Here is a 24,505-nt window from a genome sequence, read left to right as displayed (position 1 = left end):
ATAAAGGTCTTTCCCTTACAGTGCTTTCCACCGAGTCTCGGAAAGGCGGCAGCTGAGAGGAGCTCTTGGGCTCTGGCACCGGAAGACCCTCTCCCTGCATCCTCTTGGACTCGGCCCCAGGGACCTCGCTGAGGACCTTCTCCTTGCGTCGCCGGATTCCGAGGAGTCTTCCCTGTCCTCTGGTTTCCATAGCAATGTGCCTGCTCCGCCTCTCTCTGGCGGTTCGCTGGACAAGGTGAGGACAGCTTCCCTCTGACCCCAGGGTCAACGCTCTGGTGCATAAGCGGAACAAGCAGGGGCAGCAGATAAATAGATATACACACATCCACACAAACACATATTATTATTATTCCTTCAGTAGCACCTTAAAGACCAAGGAAGGAAGGAAGGAAGGAAGGAAGGAAGGAAGGAAGGAAGGAAGGAAGGAAGGATCTCCCTCTGAGCAGCTGCCCCAGAGCTTCCTCTGCCAACTATGTGTCTTCCAGCTGTTTTGGACTTCTACCAGGACAGCCCCTGGTGATGGGGCAAAACATCTGGAGAGCACTAAATGGGCACAGAACCAGTAGCAACCACACCTCCTAAAGGAAGGAGGCACATGACAACCAAATCTTCCTCGGGGAAGAGATGTCTGCTTCCTTCTTTGGATCAAAATAAAAAAAATCCTTCCAGCAGCACCTTAAAGACCAACTAAGTTTTTATTTTGGTATGAGCTTTCGTGTGCACGCACACTTCTTCAGATCGAAAGCTCATACCAAAATAAAAACTTAGTTGGTCTTTAAGGTGCTACTGAAGGAATTTTTTTATTTTGCTTCGACTCAGACCAACACGGCCACCTACCTGTGACATATTATTATTATTATTTATTTATTTATTTATTTTATTGAATTTATATATTGCCCTATACCCGGAGGTCTCAGGGCGGTTCACAGAAAAGATCACAACATATAAAGTAAAAAATAAAAACAATAACCCAATGACACACACACCCCTCCGAAAAGAAAGAGCCACATTTTAAAAGGGCGTAGTAGGATGTCAATCAAGGCCTGGTTAAAAAGGAGCGTTTTTAAAGCCTGACGCCTAAAGGTGTGTAATGAAGGCACCAGGCGAACTTCCCTGGGGGGGAGAGCATTCCACAGACGGGGAGCCACTGCAGAGAAGGCCCCGTTCTCATGTTGCCACCCTCCTAACCTCTCGAGGAGGAGGCCCAGGAAGGTGGGCCTCAGGAGGTGATCTCAGGGTCCAGATAGGTTCATATGGAAAGAGGTGGTCCTTAAGGTATTGCAGTATCTATCTATCTATCTATCTATCGCTCTTGGCATCCATCTTTCTTGAGAGACAATAGTGTGTGTCAAACCACTGGAGAATCGCAGCGCCTGCTGTGGTTGCAGAGGCTGGCAACTCGTAACTGCCGCCTCCTGTGCTGTTTTGCTGCCTTAGCAGCAGTGAAATGACTCCTCTGTGGTGCCAGCCTGGGTACCATGTCTGAGGGTCCTGGGCTGCCCAGATGAAAAGACACCTCCGCCCCCGCCCCCCCCCCGCATCGCTGATCTGGTCCAAAGGAAAGCAGAGCAATACTTTTGGCACCCGCTTGGCTGCTGGAGTTGCTGGAAAGAGGCGTACAAGGCGCCATCCAAACGTTTTAGGGGCTGCACTCCAGATTTCTGTAGGGTTTACTCCTGAGCCTTTTATTCTCCCAAAGATGTCCTGCAAGGCAGAAGGTTTGGATCCCACCCCCCACCCCCACCCCCGGGATTTACTCCCGCAGCCTTTCTCACGAATGAATATAGCCTCGAGGCAGCAGAAGTTTAGGATCAGTTTCCCCCCCTTTTTTAAAAAAATAATTTTTATTAAGTTTTTCTGTTTTACATTTTAGAATATTCATTCAGACCTTAAAATATCAATGACTTCCCTTCTTCTCTTTCCATGGTCCATTTTACATATCATAAATCCCTGCATGTTTTACATAAACTATACCATTCAGTATTCCATTATGACATCCATCAAAACTCATTTACACTGCTGAATTTATCTTAATGCTGCCAACGTTTTTCAAGTATACACAATTCCCCCCCCCATATATTCAATAAACGTTTTCCAATCTTCTTTAAACGTATGTTCTTCTTGTTCTCTTATTCTATACGTTAAGTCTGCAAGCGGCACATATTCCATCAGTTGAAGTTGCCATTCTTCTTTGGGTGGGACCCAGGATCAGTTCCCACCCCCCTCCATATATAGTGTAGAGCAGTGTTTCCCAACCTTGTGCCTCCAGATGTTTTGGGGCTACAACTCCCATCATCCCTAGCTAGCAAGACCAGTGGTCAGGAATGATGGGAATTGTAGTCCGAAAACAGCTGGAGGCACAAGGTTGGGAAACACTGGTGTAGATCAGGCATCCCCAAACTGCGGCCCTCCAGATGTTTTGGCCTACAACTCCCATGATCCCTAGCTAAGAGGACTAGTGGTCAGGGGTGATGGGAATTGTAGTCCAAAACATCTGGAGGGCCGAAGTTTGGGGATGCCTGGTGTAGAGTAAACAGATTGACACAACTGAACCTATGTTCAGTGGGTCTCTTCTGGTTAGGACTAGTAGTAGAGACTCCCTCTCTGTAAATAATCTTAAATAAACCAGCATTTAGAAGCACAAAATTAATACTTCTGTCATTTCATGACTGGGAATAGGAAGGCAGCTCGGAGGCCAGTAGCCAGGCTAGCATCTCCTCGTCGATGACGATTGAAGACTCAGGGCACCTTCCTCATCACGGCTCCCCATCTCCCAGCCATTTACCCAGTGACTCCCAAGATGTCGCTGCTGCAGATCTCCTCAGGCAAGCGCCCTCCCCTCTGGGTAATGGCCACATCCAGAATCAGAGGCAGCTGCTGGCGAAATGTTTTGCGTTTTGGTCGGCCAGGACTGTGCAGAACCTGAAGGCAGAGCAACACGGCAAGCGGGCTCTCCTCTCCAGGTAAGAGTCTTGGGCAAGGGTCGGCAACCTAAGTCCCATGGGCCACAAGCGGCCCACGGGGGTCGTTTAACCGGCCCACAAGCCCCCCCCCCTGAACCGAGCTGCCCGCTCGGCGAGTTCCTGCATGCTGCGCTAAAGCAGTGCGGCGTGGGGACTTGCTTCTGCGGTGCCGGAAATCGTGTCTGCGTAGACGCCGGAAATCGCATGCGCGCGCACGATCCGGCCCACGGGGGAATTTCCGCTGGAGTGAACCGGCTCAGGTGAGGTAAACCTTTGCCGACCCTTGGTCTTGGGCAATGAAGGATGGGGGAGAAATCTGATACAGTTCGCCTTTGAAGGCAAATCTACCTAATTCACCATTTCCCCAATGATACGGGGACCAAAATTCAGCCTTCCTTTGACATTTGCCTTTCTCCGAATTTTGCAATGCAGTTCTCCAGCCAAGTAAAAGAAATGCAAATGCCAGACTAGAGAAATGCATTAAAATGCTTTTATTAGTAAAAAAGAAAAAAGGGGGGGGGGAAGCATCCAAAGATGTATTATATTTGTTAATGTACAGACTTTGCATGCAACCGCAGAAATCACCTTTAGCGAGCTGAATTTTTGCCTTGAGCAAGCGGGGATTCCATTTATTGGAAGGCATTCCGGCTGAGATTCGGTATAAAATACGGAAATTTGTGTTTGTTTAGGGAAGTACAGTCGTACCTTGGATCCTGAACGCCTTGCGAGTCGAACGTTTTGGCTCCTGAACATCGCAAACCGCAAAATGAGTGTTCCGGTTTGCAAACGTTCCTTGGGAGCCAAATCTCCGACCGGGCTTCTGATTGGCTGCAGGAGCTTTCGGAAGCCACGCCTTGGTTTCCGAACGTTTTGGAAGTTGAACCAACTTCCGGAACGGATTCCGTTCGACTTCCAAGATACCACTTGTTTATGGGGCAAAGTTCTGTAGTCCTAGCTATCCAGTTGGAGAAACCAAGAAACCATCCAGAAGGACATTGAGGTCCACAGGAAGTGTGAGAGGAGAGGAAGAAATTTAAACAGGAAGCGACATAAGATGTACCAGTCTAAATTTCAAAGGATAGAGAGAAGTCAGCATAGAGGTTGAAGGTACAGGGATAGTCTGGGAATCTGGAGGTCTTTTACTCTATCTGCTTAAGCCCCATGCAAAACCCTGAGTTGCATCTAAACTTAACATTAGGGAACATTGCTTTGCAATAAAAATACACACATTAGGGCAAAATTGCAAAAAACAAGAAAAAGTGTTTGTGAGGAGAAATTTCACTGCAGATGGTGACAGCAGTCACGAAATTAAAAGACGCCTGCTTCTTGGGAGAAAAGCAATGACAAACCTAGACAGCATCTTAAAAAGCAGAGACATCACCTTGCCAACAAAGGTCCCGTATAGTTAAAGCTTTGGTTTTCCCAGTAGTGATGTATGGAAGTGAGAGCTGGACCATAAAGAAGGCTGATCGCCAAAGAATTGATGCTTTTGAATTATGGTGCTGGAGGAGACTTTTGAGAGTCCCATGGACTGCAAGAAGACCAAACCTATCCATTCTTAAGGAAATCAGCCCTGAGTGCTCACTGGAAGGACAGATCCTGAAGCTGAGGCTCCAATACTTTGTCCATCTCATGAGAAGACTCCCTGGAAAAGACCCTGATGTTGGGAAAGATGGAGGGCACAAGGAGAAGGGGACAACAGAGGATGAGATGGTTGGAGAGAGTTCTCGAAGCTACGAACATGAGTCTGACTAAACTACGGGACGCAGTGGAAGACAGGAGTGCCTGGCGTGCTCTGGTCCATGGGATCACAAAGAGTCGGTCACACGACTAAACGACTAAACAACAACAACAAGCAGAAATTTACACTCAGTTGTTGATGGGCTGTTTAAATTACAAATGTAGATAGTTAAGATTGGGAAAATGGAGAATGGAAATGGATAGGTTCTTTCATCCCTATTTCTATATGAAATTCACCAGGGCTTTCACCTCCTGGTCCGTGGCAGCCAGCCGCCGTTCTACGTGGCACAGGACTCTAGCGTGGTTGGAGAGTGCCAGGGGGCAGCGTCTTCTGGCGTCCTGCTTCGGGAGGTGGAAGGCGGAGTTCCTGAGAGCTGACCAGCGACGGAAAGACCAGTGCCCACGGCAGAGACCAGCGGGGTACGGGGCAATGTGGCGATGGAGGAAAGCGATCAGTGGGTCCCGGGCTCTCCGTTTTAGATCCGTCAGCCAGGTGAGCTGGGGGTGGGGGGGGGTGGAGGTTCCACAGGCGGTTGGCATCTGGGGTTCCAGAGCTTGAACAAGAACATAAGAGGAGCCTGCTGGATCAGGCCCATCTCGGCCAGCATCCTGTTACCACAGTGGATGACCAGGTGCCCCTTATGGGAATAATAATAATAATAATAGTAATGTATTATTTATACCCCTCCCATCTGGCGTGGTTTCCTCAGCCTCTCTGGGCGGCTCCCAACAGAACACTAAAAACCACAATAAGACACCAGACATTAAAAACTTCCCTAAATAGGGCTGCCTTCAGGTGTCTTCTAAAAGTCAGGTAGTTGTTTATTTCCTAGAGATCTGACGGGAGGGCGTTCCACTACTGAGAAGGCCCTCGGCGCTGGACCTCAGCGTCTGGGCTGAATGATGGGGCTGGAGACGCTCCTTCAGGTATACTGGGCCGAGGCAATTTAGGGCTTTAAAGGTCAGCACCAACACTTTGAATTGTGCTCGGAAACGTACTGGGAGCCAATGTAGGTCTTTCAAGACCGGTGTTATATGGTCTCGGCGGCCACTCCCAGCCACCAGTCTAGCTGCCGCATTCTGGATTAGTTGTAGTTTCCGGGTCACTTTCAAAGGTAGCCCCTACATAGAGCGCATTGCAGTAGTCAAGCGGGATTTGAGCACAAAAGCCCTCTCCCTGCTATTTTCTCCAGCTGTAGAAGGAGGGCAGAGCTATAGCTGGAGGCAACGATGCTTCTGATAGAGAGTTTATCCACTAGGAAGCTCAGGGGCAGGGCCCCTGCTTGGCATGCAGAAGGTCCTGGCTTTAATCTCCAGCAGCATCTCACGGCAGGGATGGGGAAGACCCCCCCGTGCCTAAAATCCCAGAGAGCCTCTGTCAGTTTGACTCGCTCTTAAGGCTGCTTCCTGGGCAAATCCTGCCACGAGCCCTTGACCCCCTGGGTGGATCCTAACCCTGTTTTGTTGGAAGGTGGTCAAGTTTGGCTTTATCCCTTCTTTCCAGGCCAGCAGCTACTGGACGAGAGCGGCCACCTTCCGCCACTGCGTCCGGCAGCAGAGTGGCTTCCTCGGAGCCCGGAAATTCCTGAAAGTGCCCCTTCTTTGGCCAAGCAGTAAGGAACTCCCCCCTGTGTGGTGTTTTCTTGGGGAATTTGCACAGGCTGAACCCGGCTTCATCCATTGTGCATTAACCCGGTTTCTCCTCTTTTAAGGGCGCAGGCGGACGAGCGACGAGGCTCTTCAGTCAGACTTAGCCATCCGTTCCAGGCTGACATGCAGCTCTTTCCGCGTCTGGCTGACGCTCTACAGATGCCAAAGCAAAACCCTGGGGCCACAGTGGGCCCCCATGCATCTGGAGGCAGTAGGACAAGGCAGCAGACATGGGTGGAACCAGGAGATGATGCCCGAAATGACCCCATCCGTGGTGGGCAGGAGGTGGCTTGGGTAAGACTAGTCTGCAAAGAAGCAGGAGAGAGAGAGAGAGAGAGAGAGAGAGAGAGAGAGAGAGAGAGAGAGAGAGAGAGAGAGAGAGAGACCCTTAGCTGGGTCAATGTAGCCTCGCATTTGAAATCTTGCCTGGTCCCCAGAGGCGATCAGGAATGTCTGTGCAGGCGAGTAAGTGGACAGGGGAGGAGGAAGGGATCTTGCTACTCCTCCCCCACCAGCTCCTTTGGTTTCCTTTGGAATTTATTATTTACACCATGTCCATCTGGCCGGGTTTCCCCAGCCACTCTTCCAACAGAATATTAAAAACACGATAAAACATCAAACGTTAAAAACTTCTCTAAACAGGGCCGCCTTCAGATGTCTTCTAAAAGCCAGATAGTTCTTTCTTTCCTTGACATCTGATGGGAAGGCGTTCCACAGAGTGGGGACCACCACCGAGAAGGCCCTCTGCCTGGTTCCTTGTAACCTCGCTTCTCGCAGTGTGGGGACCACCAGAAGGCCCTTGGAGCTGGACCTCGGTGTCCGCGTAGAGCGATGGGAGTGGAGACGTTCCTTCAGGTATACTGGGCTGAGGCCATTTAGTGCTTTAAAGGTCAGCACCAACACTTTGAATTGTGCTCGGAAACGTACTGGGAGCCAATGTAGGTCTGGTGTTATGTGGTCTCAGCGGCCGCTCCCAGTCACCAGTCTAGCTGCCACATTCTGGATTATTTGTAGTTTCCGGGTTACCTTCAAAGGTAGCCCCACGTAGAGCACTAGAAGGGTTCTGTTCCTTCACAGAAATGTGGGGAAACATGCCTTCTACGAGGGTAATAGCTTTCATTTCTGTGCTGGCCTCAGTGGAGAAAGAACTCTAGCAAAGTGGAAAATTGCCTGCCTTGCATACCGAAGGTCACAGGTTTGATCCCTGGCGTCTCCCATTCTGAAAATCTTAAGAGCTGCTGCCAATTGGTGTACACAATACTGGGCCAGATGGACTGCCCCCTGGTTCAGAACCATGAGGACTAGGATCATGGAAATGCAGGCTTCTAACCTCCCGCTGGTGAGAGGCTGGAGGAAATAGACACTTAAATCTGCAAGGCTGGGTTAATATATGAATTCTGGCACCCTGAAATTCACAGCATGTTGTACGCTGAAAGAAAATTATATGAAAATGATGCACTGGTGGTATTTGACTACTAGTAAGTTACCTGGAAGCTGTATGCCGGCTCCCTCGGTCAATAACGCGAGATGAGCGCTGCAACCCAGAGTCGGTCACGACTGCACCTAATGGTCAGGGGTCCCTTTACCTAAGTTAGCAAAAATGTATAGAACAGGTACAAATGTTAAGAGAAAGAAGGTACCTTTTATCATATGTGGGATAATCTTTCTGGGAGATGATATATAATGAAATGGGGGGGACGGGACGTTTAAAATAACCTTTGTTTAAAAAACAGAAGCCTTTTTATTAGGAATTCTGATCTCAAAAGATCAGAAAAAGACTTCTTATGTATGGGGCAATAGCCGCTTGGATGCTACTAGCCCAGAGATGGAAAGAAGACAAAGTCCCTACAAGAGAGGAATGGGCAAGCTAAGCTGATGGATTATGCCGAGATGGTAAAACTGACTGGAAAACTCAGGAACCAAGAGGACAAAAACTTTTTAAAAAAAAAAAAAAAGAATGGGAAAAATGTATGTTATTTAGCAGACCGCTACAAGCAGATGGAAACATTAGCAGGATTTTGATTCTCACTTGTAATGGATAATATGGATTGATATAAAATATAGGTTATTGAATAATATGCAGTTATAAATGTCGAGGATAAGCTCTTTCCCTTTCTGCTGCAGGAGGAAGTATTTGGCACGGTGGAGACACCATGTCCTCCTGCGCCGATTCCAGCACAGAAAGGAGAAGCAGCAGCTGGCAAGGGCATGGGTGGTTTGGAAGGATAGCTGCCAGATAGAGCTGGCAGTGCAAGCTTTGGTGAGTGTGTTTGAGAAACTCGAGGCGCGGTGGAATGAATAACCCTGCCCCTTTTGTTCAACCTCCACTCTGTTCCTGGGAAGCGATCTGCAGTAAAAGGAACCTCAGTGGTGTTTTTTTAAAAAACAAACAAATCACCCACTGTTTTTAAGTTTCTAGTCCATAAGGGATATGAGGAGAAGCTTTATAACTCGTGGGTGGTGCAGCGGTCAGGGTAATGAGCTGCGGTGCTGTCCCCCAGTCCGAACCTCTGCCTTCCCCCCACCCCCACCGCACAGCAAATCATTCCCCCTACTGCCTTTCTCCAGGTTTCCATCTGTAGAATGGGCGCAGATAATGCTGGTTTCTGCCTTTGTCGTCATCAATACTTGCTGGGACGATGTAGGCGGGGTGTTTATAAGCACTTGCAGCCTCTTTCTTACAGTGGAAAAGTAATTAGGACTAGGGTTGCTTTCAGATGGGAAAGTTACCGGTATATCTGCTGCCCGCTGAGCAGCCGTCGCTACTTATTCGCTGGGAGTTTGCAACAGCGTTAGAAACTCATGTAGGCTAGGTGACGAATTGCTCCTTAAACATGGGTTAGTCACCAAAACGGAATGCCTAGTTTCGGGCAGACAGCTCGGAAGTTTTGTTTTACGTTTTGTTTTGTTCCTGAAATTTGTTCTGATTGTGCAGATAAAATATTGCGGATAGAATTCTACGGGATCTGTTGCTAGTGTGTAGAAACAGTGAAGATCCAAGGACCCCCCCCCCCCCGGGCATGCAGCTCTAGATAGTGGAGACGTCAGGCACCATCCCGGCGCTCGGGCATCTTCACTCGGTTGCAAAATGCGCTTGGCAAATCTTGAACACTGTTAAAGAGATTTCCCAGCCCTGGGGCCACATCCATGGGCATAGGCAGGGGGCCCCCCCTAGAAGCAGGGCCGCTGGTGGCCAGCCTGCCCCGCTGCCCGCCACCGCACGCTGCCGTCTCCCTTCTCCCTGGCTGGCTGTGGGGTGGGTGGAGGGAAAGCTTTGCGCGGCTCTGGGGCTTTCCCTCCACCCGCCCCACAGCCAGCCGACTAGAAGAAACATCTCCCTTCTCCCTTGCTGGCTGTGGGGCGGGTGGAGGGAAAGCCAGCTTTCCCTCCACCCGCCCCGGCGATCGCGGAGGGGGAGGAGGGGATCGGAACAGCCCAATTTCGGGCTGATCCTGGCGCCCCCTCGCCCCTGAACGACCATGGCTTTCCTTGCCCCACTGTGGCCCCTCCCCCTGTGCCTTGGCCCCGCCCCTTGCCCCCCCTAATTTTGATCCTGGCTACGTCCCTGGCCACATCCCCTTCTGGGGGCTGGGGGTCAGAGTAATGAATACGGTATATAATTTTACCTTTGCACAGTAGGCTGTTTTCTACCTTACACACCCCTCTAAGCTCCATCCAGGCAACTGAGGGGCATGATCCAAGTTGGAAGGACACATTTGCAGTTGGGCAAAGCCACTTGAGGAGGGTGCAAAGGGTTTGGGGAGGGATGGGCTAGAGGAGAGTCCATCTGCCAACATCTGGCCTGCAGGACCAAGGTCCCCAGGCCTTGTTATCGATTTGGGGAGGATCCCACCCCCCACCAAACTCTAGAAATTGATAAATGGTAGGGTTTTGATTTAATTGGGATGTGGATGATGAAAGTACAAACTGCAGAGCTGTGCTGGACAGGGAATCCCTAGGCTAGCTTAGGCAAACCAGTCTGGCTGGCCTAACAAAGAGCGAATCTTGTTAACACGACAAAAGGAGTGGATGGGGCCATCGAGAGGAATCCTTTTGGCCTGGGGAGACAGATGCTGCCAAGGTGTGTGTGTTTGAGGTGGCAGGAGAAAAGATTTTTTTGAGCAACAGAAGCTGGGAAGAAGAAAGATTGAGATCCACCTTAGGGAGGCCGGCTGCAAGATGCCTGGGACTCCCAAGGCCCCACTGCTGTGTGGTACAAGCCCCTTCTGAAATCTCCCCACAGGTGAGGCAGAGGCTGGCGCAGTGGAGCTGGGTGGTCTGGAGGCGGCGCTGCCTGCAGAGCTGGGTGGCTGAGCGTTTTCTGGCGGGCGAAGAGAGGCAGCTTCTCGAGCAGGTAAGGGCGAGCGATTTCCCAAATCGGGCGCTGGGGGAGTGCTAGGGTTTCACCCAAAAACCGCCGGTGGTGTGTTGCGGGACAGGAGCCCAACAAGCAAAAGCTTCCCTCCCAGGCACCTAAAGCACAACTTCCCTAGAAGAGTTTGCCCGCTGTGCCTCTGCATGCTTCACGGCGCTCCTTCCACATTGCGCCCTGCTGTGGTTTTGGCTGATGGTCTTCCTGTCTCTGCCAAGGAGTCTTCCGTTAGCTCCCAAAGCAATTCCCCCTGGAGGCTGGCTGTTGCATCTCTGTAGTGAGTCACTGTTCTGGGCCCAGACGCTTGCCATTCGGTGACTTGGGACAGAAGCACAGTTCTTTTTCAGTGTTGTATACTTTGGAACTCCCTGCCTATTGACAACAGGGGGGCGCCTTCACAGAACATTTTTGCTTAGGCAGGCCTACCCAAATACGCAGAATGTTGATGTGTGTTTTTATCCGTGTAGCTCAGTGTTTCCCAAACTTGGGTTTTCAGCTGTTGTTAGACTACCATTACCATCATCCATGACCACTGGTCCTGCTAGATTAGGCACCCCCAAACTTCAGCCCTCCAGATGTTTTGGACTACAATTCCCATCTTCCCCGACCACTGGTCCTGTTAGCTAGGGATCATGGGAGTTGTAGGCCAAAACATCTGGAGGGCCGCAGTTTGGGGGATGCCTGTGCTAGATGATGGGAATTGTAGTCCAAATCAGCTGAAAACCAAAGTTTGTGAAACCCTGGTTTAGCTTATTGCCGATTTCGTTTATTTTTCGACCATTGCAAAGAATTGTTTGAAAATTCCCTCGTTTTATTCTTTTTGTAAACCGCTTTGAGTCTTAAAATGCTAGCATCCTAGAGTTGGAAGGGACCCGGCCAACATGGGCACCGGGGTATAATTATTATTCTTGTTGTTAATCACAGCTAAACAATCAGGCAGCATATAAATGTTATGAAATAAGTACAGTGGTGCCTCGCTTAACGAATGCCCTGCTTAACGAAATTTCCGCTTAACGAAAGGTTTTCTTCTAGCGGAGGCTGCCTCGCTAGACAAATCCGTTTTACGAAAAATTCGTCTAGCGAATCGTGGTTTCCCATAGGAATGCATTGGAATTCCATTAATGCGTTCCTATGGGCAAAAAAAATTTCAAAAAAATTTCAATGCATTCCTATGGGATTCGCTAGACGAATTTTTCGTTATAAGAAAAGACCGGTGGAATGAATTAAATTCGTCTAGCGAGGCACCACTGTAAATCGGACGCAGAGAAAGGCCCCGTTTTCCAAGCTGGGGCAATTTTAGTGCTTCAATTTCTAGACATCAAAGCAGGGAGGTGTTAAGAAAAACTTATTCCACGAGGTCAGGCTATTTTGTTCCCATCTAGCTGGCCAAGAGGAAAGAATAGGGTCATCTGTTTGTGTCTCAGGGGAGCATATTTGACAATAGGGCTTGGAATGGTGGACCCTGCTGGGGTACCAGCCAGCTGCTTCCCCCAAACTCTGCCGTGAGAGTACCTGCAATCTCTGACCCTTTCCATCCTCTTTTCCCCCTCAGGCTTTTGGAAGGTGGCGGCAGCTGGCGGCCTCCTGTTCAGAGGGCAGAGGTGACTTCTAGCAGGCCGAAACATGTTTTTAAAGATTTCCGGGGCAGCGAGTGAGTCTGCAGGCAAAAGGAAACGGCAGCTTTCCACCCCCCATTTTGCCTGTAAAAGCCTTGGCAACTGAACATTCTCCAGCCTATCAGATTGCCACTTGGAAAAGCCCAAAACCTTTATAGGAAGCATGAGCTTCCCATCACAAATCTCTTCTCTGTCTCTCTCTAGTGGAACGAGCACTGGTCAAATTTTTATTGCTCAATAAAACACTAGCAGCCTCAAAGTCTTTTTTTCCCTTCTTCCTTCCTTGCAAAGGCACAGTGCCAATCGGCTGGTCTGCAAATCACAGCTGGGCAACTGAGTCATAGGCTGCTATACATTAAAGTGGATTCCCCTGTCTCAATGGCTGGAATTCAATGCTGTATGTGTCTCCTGCATTCCTGTGCCCATTTTATAAGTAGCAAACTGAGGGCATGGTGGCCAGAGCCACCTGGTGCATCCCTTCTTTGTCAGGCCTTTGTAAATCCTTTATGAACTTTCATCTTTTCATACCATAAATAAGCGTGCCAACCAAAAATATTATCATGACCTTCTAAGTCTAAGCTATATGAATTTTCTAATGTCATCCCTTCCTTCAGCCAGCAAAGACAGGATGCCTCATCGTATAGTTTCATATCTAGCAGGGAAAAACATCATTCTTTTGCATGTATCAATATTTTATATTTTATTATCGGTTTTTTCCCTTGCCAAATATATTTAGAAATACCTATTTGCCATGCTTTGAAACAATCTGTCTAGCCCATCACCGAAATCAATTGAAACAGAAATAACATTCTTGGTGTGATGGATCCCCCACCTCACTGCTTAAACCTCAGAGGCTCTCCCTGTGCTTCTCCACAAACGGGAGAAAAAAAAAAACCTCCAGAGTCCAAACTGGACTTGTCTCCAGAGTACCTCAGGCTCTGCGTTCGAAACCTATGGCCACCAGTGGGGTCTTCCTCCCTGGGTTCCCTACAGCTACAGTGTGCCTCTCCCTTAGGCAACTATGTGGCTCCTTCGGCTTCGCTAACCAGCCCTTTGTATGACAGGAGAAACAGCAAACAGTTTCCTCTTCCCCAGGAAAGCTTTGTTCTCCCCTCTTTGTCACACCTCTGAAGGTACTGAGACACTGCCGAGTCAGTGAACGTTTAAGCACATTTGACTTTATTATTTAACTTCTAAACATGAGTTTCTTTGGTTCTTAAAAGCACAAATCTTCTTTTTATTTAACACAGTTTTCTTCATACAGCTCCTGCATCCCACTCTCTACCAACTCCCTAACTCCCAACTGCCAACTGCCTAACCACCTCTCCCTCGCTCCCACAACTCTCCCTCAACCGAATTAACTCCCTCCCATTCCTTTTAAACTCCTGGCAGTCCCGCCCCTCAGGAATGGAATGCGTCATTTATCCAGGAGGTTGGGGTTTAACTCTCTGCACCCTGGAGTTCTTTTGCCCACCAGGCCAATCCGTCACATTTTCTCCCCTCCCCCGAAAACCCTTGCGCAGGCATACTCAAAAATATCAGAGTAATGCCGAAGCAGGGAGATAGAGTCGTGAATTTCCTGGCTTACCTTCCCCCCAGGTGCGCTGTTTACACAAACCTGTGTTGCAACTCTCAATTCCCCTGCTAAACTTACCCCTATACCTGCAGTTAACCTAGACTTCAGATATACACGCTTACATATGCACTATACACTTTAACATTTCAAAAGAAATAGAATGCATTTTCCCAATAATACCCACCTATGTATATATAGTGTAAAATTAAACCTTTCCTTCTATTCAAAAATCAGGGTTTTCCCCCAAAATTATACACTAAACATTTATGTGTCCCAACCAAAACAGAATTGATACCATACCATCAAAAACATTTTCAAAATTCTAGCAACATTGAAATACACTGCTGTCATAAAAAGATCAAGTTGTCACCTTCAACAAAAGCACAATAGATTCTCCCCAAATGATGAAGGCACTTGTTCTCAGCAATTCTTCTTGCGACACCTAATAAATAAAAAGAAACCCTCCTCCCACCAGTCAATTATGACTTTAGAAGGAATAAGTCTCGATAAGTGGTGCATAAGATTGTCTTTAGCTGTGTTAGTCAGTGGGACTCCTGACGACTCTGCATTGGAAGAAAATTGTTGCACTTTAACAAGTCCTTTTTCCTCCTCCTGCCGCGTCGCTTTTCCTTCATTGCGCTGCACCGGCCATGCGTTGAGCAGATCTTCTGCCTTGCACTGACGACTCTGCAGACAGTTTCAGATGGTACTGGAACATGCCTCTCGGTGCAATAGTCCGGCGCAAGCAAATCTCAAGCCACTTTCGCTTTCGGGCAATCATTTTCCTGTGGGCCTCTCGTTGTTTCCGACTCCCCCCAGGATCATATTCGGCCTCAGCAGGACAACAAGATGACGGATGCGCAGCATCTTGGCATTTTCGAGCTTCCTTTTTGCCATGCAAGGGATTCCCATTTGTAATTAGGAATGCACCCCCTGATTCCAAGCACTGCTGTGCCCTGTGCACTCTGCTTACAGCTTGCCTTTCAGTCTCTGGCACATAGCAAGGCAGCTCCAGTATGCTAGATATAATCACTGGATGTGCCACGCTCTCTTCCTCCTTCCTTTCAGGCAGTAATAGATGTAACAGTGCACTGGTTTGCTGTCCATCAGCCAGCTCAGAAGGGCTGTATCCGCTCTCCTGACTAATCAAGTCGAAACTTAACACAAATGGTTGGCAACGCTCATCCACACTGTACTGTTGGTGGTTAGGATAAGGTGTTACAGACGAGGCTGCTGTTCCCTCCTTCTTTTTACCAAGCTCTTTGGCTTGCAGAAAGTTATTTGCAGTCCCTACACAGCTAACTCCGCCAAGTGGCAACACCTCCTTCATACCCAAGTCGGCTATGAGCTCCTTAGGTAAGCTCTGTCTTGTTAAATCATTTCCATTGACTTTGAACACAGTCTTATCTCTGTTCTCCCTCAGAGGAATCTCCTCTGGTAATCTTAGGGCTCTGTCCCCAAGGTCTAAAATAAAACTGTTCTCCCTTTTAGAACCTCTGGTGTCTTTGTTTATAGCAGTCCAGTAAATTTGGTCTTGGACTCTCTCCTTTTGGCTTATTTCAAAATGCGCTGTTGTGGGGGCATCCTGTGCCAATTGCGGCTCTTGCAGACTGATCTTCTTTGGCATCACCGATTGCTCTTTGCTTTCCCACCCAGCTGCAGTTTTGCCTCTCTCAGATTTACTAATTAATGGTTCCTCCTTTATACAAGAAACCCTGGGCTTTTCTACTGACACCACTGTGCTGTACTGCCCTTTAGCTTCTCCACACAATCCCTTTAGAGTTTCCTCCTCCCTCTGTTCTGCCAGGAACTGGGCCCTGTTGGCAGTTATGGTGGTTACAACTGACATTCTCCCCAACATTCCATTCCCCTCAGGATCGGCTTGGGCCTCTTCTACTGCAGTTAATGGATTCCCTTTTGCTTTGGTTTGGGCTCTAGTGACAACTTGAACCTTAAATTCAGGCTTGATTACATCATTGCCTATCAGAAATGGTGTATCGATGTTATCCCAGACGCCCACTTTCCATTTTCTCCTCATGCCATTATAAACTATATCCACTTCTGCTACCGGAACCTCGAACTCAGGTCCCCATATTCCCTTTAGACTAAAAGTTTGGTCTTTAAGGTACTGATCCTGTGTCACACAGTGTGATCTAACCAGACTCACTTCTGCACCTGTGTCACGTAAACCCAAATATTCTTGATTATTTAAAATCACTGGCTCCATAAAGTCTTTATTAATCCCCTGATCAGCTCTCCAGACCTGCCTTATGTTAGCCACAGTCTCTGAGGCACTGACAGTTGATTCGGGGTTACTTTCCTGAGGTGATTTTTTTACCTCAGCTTGGGTTAGCAACTTCACTGACTTGGTAGCCGTGTTGGCATTTTGTTTTTTTGCTAATTGCGGGCATCTTGATCTTATGTGACCTTCTAATCCACAAAAATAGCAAGATATTTTTCTGACTACTGGAGTGTCTACTTTGTCAGGAGCCCGGTCAGCTTTCTCCCCTTTTTCATAAGGCTTCATCTGCCTGTTCTTTGGCCACTGCCTTGGAATCAGCATTTCAGGACAATCTCCTTCAATCTCATCTAATATTAAAGCCATTTTGGACACATCCATCAGCCTTTTGTCTTTAATAAACCAGCGTAGATTCATAGGGACATGTTTATAAAACTGCTCCACACAAATTAGCTGTTTTAATTCTTGGAAGCTGGTCACCCCGCTCCCCTGAATCCACCTGTCCAGCAAACGATCTAGCTTGCTTGCCAGCTGAGAAAATGTCTCTTTGGGACCTCTTTTTAGTTCTCTAAAGGCTTTTCGGCTTTGATCAGCAGTTAGCCCACAGCGTACTCTCACCCGCTGCTTAAATATCTCATAACTGGATAGTTCAGTATCCCTTAAGTCTGAGTATATTTCACTCAAGATGCCACATATTTGAGGCCTCAGATACATCATCCAGTCCGCCTCAGCTATTTTTAATTCCTGACAAATGCGTTCGAAACTGAATAGAAAGCTTTCGGCATCATCCCCATTTACATATTTTGGGAATCTCTTGAGGTTTGCTGAGGTAACCTCCACATTTTCTCTATTTGGAGATACCTCTCCTCTCAATTGAATCTCTTCCAAACGCATTCTCCCCAGCTGCATCTCCTTTTCTGCTTGCAATCTCTCCTGCTCCAATTGTGTTTTTAATTTCTCAGACTGCATTCTCTCCTCAGCCGCTAACTTTTCCCTTTCAACTTCAATCCTAGCCTTCTCCTTTTCACTTTCAATTCTAGACATCTCAATTCTCAATCTCATAAGCTCTAATTCAGAATTTGGGCTCCCCTCAGCCCCTTCTGTCCTCTCATCCCCTTTAGCCTCTCTTGCTTTTCTTAAATGTGCCATTTTCCTTCTCTGGAAAATATCGTTTTAAAACTCCCACAAACTTCAACTTTGGTTGTGGATTCAGATCACGACGCTGCCACCAATAATGTGATGGATCCCCCACCTCACTGCTTAAACCTCAGAGGCTCTCCCTGTGCTTCTCCACAAACGGGAGAAAAAAAAAAACCTCCAGAGTCCAAACTGGACTTGTCTCCAGAGTACCTCAGGCTCTGCGTTCGAAACCTATGGCCACCAGTGGGGTCTTCCTCCCTGGGTTCCCTACAGCTACAGTGTGCCTCTCCCTTAGGCAACTATGTGGCTCCTTCGGCTTCGCTAACCAGCCCTTTGTATGACAGGAGAAACAGCAAACAGTTTCCTCTTCCCCAGGAAAGCTTTGTTCTCCCCTCTTTGTCACACCTCTGAAGGTACTGAGACACTGCCGAGTCAGTGAACGTTTAAGCACATTTGACTTTATTATTTAACTTCTAAACATGAGTTTCTTTGGTTCTTAAAAGCACAAATCTTCTTTTTATTTAACACAGTTTTCTTCATACAGCTCCTGCATCCCACTCTCTACCAACTCCCTAACTCCCAACTGCCAACTGCCTAACCACCTCTCCCTCGCTCCCACAACCGAATTAACTCCCTCCCATTCCTTTTAAACTCCTGGCAGTCCCGCCCCTCAGGAATGGAATGCGTCATTTATCCAGGAGGTTGGGGTTTAACTCTCTGCACCCTGGAGTTCTTTTGCCCACCAGGCCAATCCGTCACACTTGGCAATACATTCATCTTTAAATTCAACACTCTACCTAGTAGTGGAAGATTCATTCTGTTCCAAATTTGCAAATTTAATATCTTTCCAGGTTTTTAAATAATTATCTTTATACAAATTTATATTGTTTGCTGTTGTTTAAATACTTAAGCACTTAACCCATGGCTGTGCTGCAGCCTACATTTAAAGCAGGTGGCTTCCCCCAAAGAATTCTGGGAACAGTAGTTTAAGGGTGCTAGGAAATATAGTTGCGGGAGGGGAAAACTTCTGTTTCTGGGATTCTTTTTTGTTAGCTTTTGGGACTTTTTTTGTTAAGAGAAAAAGCAAGGAAGAGAGGCCACATTGATGGAAGTTTAGAAAACGATGCACGGTTCGGGGGAAGTGGAAAGAGAGAAGTTTTTCTCCTCCTCTCACAACATCATGGTCATCCAGTGAAGCCGAGTCAGAGCAGAGAACAAGAAATGCTTTTTCACACAGCTATGGAACCGTTAAGCTATGGAACTCACTGCCACAAGAAGCAGTGACGGCCACCAACTTGGATGGCTTTAAGAGAGGACCGGACAGATTCATGGAGGAGAAAGCTATTGATGACTTAACCACCACTGTGGTCATGCTTCTGGATGCCGGTCGCTGGGAAATGCAGGAAGGAAGTGCTCATGTGCCCTGGTCTTATTTGTGGGCTTCCCGTAAGGGGCATCTGATCGGCCACGGTGAGAAGGTGACGCTGGGCAGAATGCCCCAATGGCCTGATCCATCAGGGCTGCTCTTAGGTTCTTACGCAGCCTTGGTAGGTAAAAAAAGGACCCCTGCGCAGTTATGTCCAGTCAGAGGCGACTATGGGGTTGCAGCGCTCATCTCGCTTTCAGGCCGATGAAGCTGGCATTTGTCCACAGACAGCTTTCCGGGTCACGTGGCCAGCAGGACTAAACCGCTTCCGGCGCAATGGGACACTGTGACGGAAACCAGAGCGCATGCAAATGCCGTTTACCTTCCCGCTGCAGCGGTACCTATTTATCTACTTGCACTGGCGTGCTTTCGACCTGCTAGGTTGGCAGGAGCTGGGACAGAGCCACGAACCGCCGACCTTCCAATCGTCAAGCCCAAGGGGCTCAGTGGTTTAGACCACAGCACCACCCGCGTCCCCACACAGCCTTGGAGAAGAACTTGGCATTGAACGAAACGAGACTTTATCTATCTCTCGCTTGCACCAACCTCCCGCTCAAGGCCTGCTTGCTGCTTTTCTCCATTTAGCATCCGTTCCGTTGAAAGCCATCCCAGCCTGCAGCAAGCACAAAGGGAGATATGGTGGGTGTATGTGTGTATTTTTTGCAGGGCCTGCCTCCCAGCTGGAAACCCTCACCCCCAACTCCCTTCTCTTTGTGACATCCATCACCTCTTCATTAAATGCTCGGCTAGGCAGGCGACCTCTCCGCCTCCTCTTCCTCGCACCCTGGGTTCCTTTTTCCGCTGATTAGGCTGATGATGAAGGAGCCTGCTGGGAACAGCTGAGCCTCCTCCCCCCCTGCCACAGCACACCCCAAAAAGAGAAGCTTCCTTCTACATCTTCAGGGACATGCTTCTCGTCTCATTAGCTCCCGCCTGTAATCGACCGGGTTGGGATTAACTTGTGCCATCATCCGTTTGCTCCTGGACTCAAAGGTTGGTGGGGGGGGGGGAGAGAGAGAGAGAGAGAGAGAGAGAGAGGCTGAGTGGAAGAAGAAAGAAAAAGTACAAGATAATTTCATGCTCGCTCTGTTATCCGGATCAGAAAGGTGGCCAAGCACCTACAAATTCCAAAAGGATCTTAAAAAGGGGGCCTGGGGGGAGATTGCACCTGGAAGACAAAGGATTGTGCAAAATTTGGGTTAATACTGAAGAATGCAATGTAACAGACATCACATATTTTGAGGGTGCTGAGACTTTCGGTTTCCGTTCAGGTTGAAAGAAAAGGTTTATAGCCGAGTTAAGACAATAAAATGGATTAGAAAAAATTTAATTAGATGCAAAAAAGATACGGAAAATTGGAAACCGGGCGGGGGGGAGTGTCTGAGGGATCTAATCTATCCCAGAAGGATAGAAATTGAAAATGATGTGAATGTAGAATAATGTTGTTTAAAAAATGAAAATGAAATATTAAAAGAAAAAGTTTATAGCCCTTCTTATTTATATTTCATGAAGTCTATATACCCTAAGCCTCAAAACAGATTATTATAGGCTAGCACAAAGTGCTTGGGAATTTTTTTATTTAAAAAAAAACGAAAAGAGGTGTGTTTTTAAACGGATAGTGTCATTTGTGAGTTTGGACCAGCCACACAAAAAATCAGGCAAAGTCGTGCTGAAGTCTCGTTTCCACCTGGCATGTTGGTTCAAAAAGGCACCCAAACATTTGACGTCGATCCTCAGGAACTCTTGTATATCTCATCAAGATGCAGCTGAACCTGTTCCCCCTGAACAGGCCTAAGCCATGCAAAAGTGATTTTTCTGTCCACCATCTTGTTGCAAAATGGTGCCTGGCATTCCAACAGCTACAAAGTGTGCCCCCACCTCACCCCCCAGGAACCCCTAATGCAGAGTTTGGCAACGATATCACAGGAACCTATGCCCCCAAATGGGCAGCGTCATGCCGGTTTTTGTTCCGCCATCTTGATTCAAAATGGCGCCTGGCGCCCATATGTTTCTGCCCCTCAAGTCCCAATGGACACCAGCCATGAGTGAGGGGGGGGGGAAAGAGGCCACATTCCATAACTCCCAGCATGCGCTGCGATGTCCCCAACCACACTGCTACTAGCAAGTCCCAAGCTCTTCCTCTCGTTCGACACATTTTTTAAAAAAGGCAAGTCACGTAGGCATCGACTACATTTTATTTCATTTCGATTTCACTTCTCTCCTTCCCCGTACAAGCGTCTTAAATATCCGACCTCTTCCCCCTTCCCCTGCAAGAGAAAACGAGAAGACGCAGGAAGGAGACCACAGTCCTGCGCCTTTATAATTAAATAAAAACAGAATAAATAGCCAGCCAACCACAAACTGCGGCTCCCCAGAGGGGGGCAGCTGCATTGCAGGTGGTCGTGCTCATCCTGATTTTTTTGCAACTCCCGTTCTGAACTAGAGGCTTGTAAAGCCATCAGTCCCACTGATCAGAGAGTGTTGCACTGAAGCAGCAGCTGAAAGTTTTCTTTTTTTAGAGTGCAACCCAGAAACAAGAGGGGTGGGTGGGCCAGATAGAGATTTGGGGTGGGGTGGGGAATAAGGATTTCTAGCTGCCATTAGTCTTAAGGAAGAGGGAAAGGGATTGTAACAACCCAAGAAGGGCTCAAAAACATCCTCAAGAGTCTTTTGGATCAGAAGGGAGATGTGCCTGTCTTAACTGGCCTCCCGCTTTGAAGGCAATTGGGTGTGTGTGTGTGAATGCAGCCAAGGGCGCTCCCTAGAGGCGTGTCTGGGCCACTGTGGTTCCACAACCTCACACCCCTAAGGTTTTTGACTTTTGCCGCCAGCCAAATCTGGGAGGGTGTGTGCCTTTTCTCCCTTTCACGGTTCCGCTGGAGAGTTCAAGAGTGTGTGCATGTCTTCCAAGACCTGCCAGAGGCAGCTGTCCAGGGGGAAGTCGTTGTCCACCAAGTTGACCAGGTAATAGTTGTCGTGCATGTACTGGAGGATCATGCGGGAGGGAGACTCCTCTTCGTACAGCTTGGCCCACTGCTCGATCCACAGGGCAAAGGCCTCATCCTGTCCAAGGGGGGGCAGAGAGAGAGAGAGAGAAGCGGGTCACACTTAAAAACAACTCGGGGTAGGGGCGGGAGTGCAGGAGGAACTATGGGAAAATAATAATAATAATTATTTATTGAATTTATATACCCAGGGGTCTCAGGGCGGCTCACAGAATAAAATCAAGCTATAAAACCACAAAATACATATAATATTTTTTTTAAGGGCATAGGATGCAAATCAGATCAACCAAAGGCCTGCACTAAAAAGGAACGTTTCTGCTTGGTGCCTAAAGGCGTATAATGAAGGCGCCAGGCGAACGTTCCTGGGGAGAGCATTCCACAGACCGTGAGCCACCACAGAAAAGGCCCCGTTCTTGTGTTGCCACCCTCTGGACCTCTCAAGGAGGCCCAGGAAGGAGGGCCTCAGAGGATGATCTCAGGGAATGAGCGAATGGAGGTGGCTGCATTATGCAGACTCAGACTTAACGGTGAAACTCGCTCAGTGTTGCCTGCTATGGCCAGCAGTGGCTCTCCAGGCTTTCAGGTTGGGTGCTCCCCCAGTTCTACCCAAAGATGCCAGAGACCGAACTTGGGGCATTCTGCGTGCAAAGCAGATACCCTTGCCTGGAGCTACAGGCGGAAGAAGCTGCCTTAGACAGAGCCAGACGGTTTGGTTCGTCAAGCTCAGCACTGCCTATACTAACTGGCAGCGGCTCTCTGGTGTTGCATAAAAGGGGACATTTCCCAGCTCTACCTGGAGGTGCTGAGAAATTAACCCTTCTGCATTCAAGGCATATGCTCTGCAACTGAGCTACGGCCCTTAGCATTCAGAAAAGGACCTGCATGTTTCCCTTGGAGGCACCTGGTTAGCTAATGTGATCATATGAACCTACCTGGACCCTGAGATCACCCTCTGAGGCGCTCCTTCGTGTGCCTGCTCCTCGAGAGGTCCAGATGGTGGCAACATGAGAACGGGGCCTTCTCTGCAGTGGTTCCCCGTCTGTGGAATGCTCTCCCCCAGAGAAGTTCGCCTGGCGCCTTCATTATACACCTTTAGGCGCCAGGCAAAAACATTCCTTTTTAACCAGGCCTTTGGCTGATCTGTTTGACATCCTATACCCTTTTAAAATGTTGTTCTTTTTTGGGGAGGGGGTGTTATTGGGTTGCTGTTTTTATCATGATTATATATGTTGTGATCTTTTCTGTGAACCGCCCTGAGACCTCCGAGTATAGGGCTGTATATAAACTCAATCATGGGCGTACCCAACAAGGGGCGGGGGGGCAGCTGCCCCCCCCCCAGAAGCACAAACTTTTTAAAATGGTTATAAAGGAAAGGCGATCGGAGCAAAATGCTCCACGCGTGCAGCCCGGCAACAACCGTGAATCAGCTGTTAAGCAGCGGCGGCGGAGCCGCATTTACAGGCAAGCTGGAGAGGAGCCCGCAGAGCCCACAAACGTTGGCACCCCCACCCCCAAAGGGTGGGAAACTGGGAGGGGGAGGGACAAAATAAAAAGGGGAGGAGGAAGCCTATAAAATGTGGGGGTAGGGAAGGATGTCACAACCTGAACGAGCTTGCCCCCCCCCTAGTTTTGATCCTGGTACGCCCCTGAACTCAATCAAACATCATCATCATTGATGGACCACTGGTCTGATCCAGCAGGCTCTTAAGTTCTTATGACTTGATACAGACCTATGAGTTCGCTGAACCTGTGCAGGCAAAAGTGGGAGTTGTACCCCCAACTTGTTATTAGAGGAGCAGAAGTACCCTGGCACCACAAATTCTAGGGGATAGTACTTCTGTTCACATACATTTTTCGCAGAAATTTACCAAAGCCGCAGATCTGTACCAACAGGCCAAGAGTTTCCTGGGTGTTTGGGGCAGGGCAGGGAAGCATAACCCTCTTACCTTCCAGTACATGAAGCTAACCGGGTCTACAACCGTCGGCTGAATGATCTCTCTGCCGGGGAAGATGCCCCACGTTACGGCGTTGGGCTGCATTTCATGCGCGTTGGTGATGTTCTCACCCTACCGACGGGAAACAGGAAGGTGTTTAGAAGGAAGAGGGGGAAATGGGGCGCAAGCAGTCTGGAAACAGCTGCATCACGGTTTTGTATACACCTGTTAATTTGCTGCCAGGCCTGTACAGAACTCAAGATGCGGGTGGCGCTGCTGTGGTCTAAACCACTGAGCCTTTTGGGCTTGCCGATCGGAAGGTCGGCGGTTCGAATCCCCACAACGGGGTGAGCTCCCGTTGCTCAGTCCCAGCTCCTGCCAACCTAGCAGTTCGAAAGCACGCCAGTGCAAGTAGAGATGTAGCTGTGGTGGGAAGGTAAACGGCGTTCTGGTTTCCATCAAGGTGTCCCGTTGCGCCAGAAACGGTTTAGTCCTGCTGGCTACATGACCCGGAGAGCTGTCTGTGGACAAACGCCGGCTCCCTCGGCCTGAAAGCGAGATTAGCTCCGCAACCCCATAGTCGCCTTTGACTGGACTTAACCGTCCAGGGGTCCTTTACCTTTTTTTCTTTTTCTTTTTTACAGATCTCAGGCCCAACTGAACAGTTCCTCCCTGCATCCAACCAGGTGAAGTAAACCCAGAAAACTCCTCCAGGGAACAATATGCTCACCCAGGGAGGCTGATCAGATTCTCTGGCTAAACAGGAGGCACTGAAGCTGGGCCACAAAGAGGGGCCATGAACCCCAAGCCGATTGTCCAAGCAGAGGCTGAACAAGACTGCAAA

General features: G+C 48.6%; 2 protein-coding genes across 5 annotated transcripts in view; one reads left to right on the top strand and one right to left on the bottom strand.

Moving 5' to 3' along the window:
* The window catches only part of C6H1orf167 (chromosome 6 C1orf167 homolog), a 29,398-nt gene extending 16,429 nt beyond the window's left edge, over positions 1-12,969 (top strand). For both annotated transcript variants that reach the window (XM_060276266.1, XM_060276267.1), the window contains exons 10-17: positions 22-235; positions 2,680-2,963; positions 4,944-5,196; positions 6,208-6,316; positions 6,416-6,647; positions 8,478-8,613; positions 10,597-10,707; positions 12,278-12,969. In XM_060276266.1, coding sequence (XP_060132249.1) covers positions 22-235; positions 2,680-2,963; positions 4,944-5,196; positions 6,208-6,316; positions 6,416-6,647; positions 8,478-8,613; positions 10,597-10,707; positions 12,278-12,337 — 1,399 coding nt within the window. In that variant the 3' untranslated portion in view covers positions 12,338-12,969. The remainder of the gene's footprint in view (positions 1-21; positions 236-2,679; positions 2,964-4,943; positions 5,197-6,207; positions 6,317-6,415; positions 6,648-8,477; positions 8,614-10,596; positions 10,708-12,277) is intronic.
* An 8,364-nt stretch (positions 12,970-21,333) lies between these two features.
* Positions 21,334-24,505, bottom strand: part of MTHFR (methylenetetrahydrofolate reductase) — a 30,477-nt gene continuing 27,305 nt past the window's right edge. For all 3 annotated transcript variants that reach the window (XM_035120040.2, XM_035120038.2, XM_035120039.2), the window contains 2 exons: positions 23,674-23,793; positions 21,334-21,785 (listed from right to left, as the gene is read on the bottom strand). In XM_035120040.2, coding sequence (XP_034975931.1) covers positions 21,588-21,785; positions 23,674-23,793 — 318 coding nt within the window. In that variant the 3' untranslated portion in view covers positions 21,334-21,587. The remainder of the gene's footprint in view (positions 21,786-23,673; positions 23,794-24,505) is intronic.

The sequence above is a fragment of the Zootoca vivipara genome, chromosome 6, assembly GCF_963506605.1.
Source record: "Zootoca vivipara chromosome 6, rZooViv1.1, whole genome shotgun sequence".
Classification (NCBI taxonomy): domain Eukaryota; kingdom Metazoa; phylum Chordata; class Lepidosauria; order Squamata; family Lacertidae; genus Zootoca; species Zootoca vivipara.
Note: the sequence above shows the minus strand (reverse complement) of the source record. Positions and strands in the feature narration are given on the sequence as shown.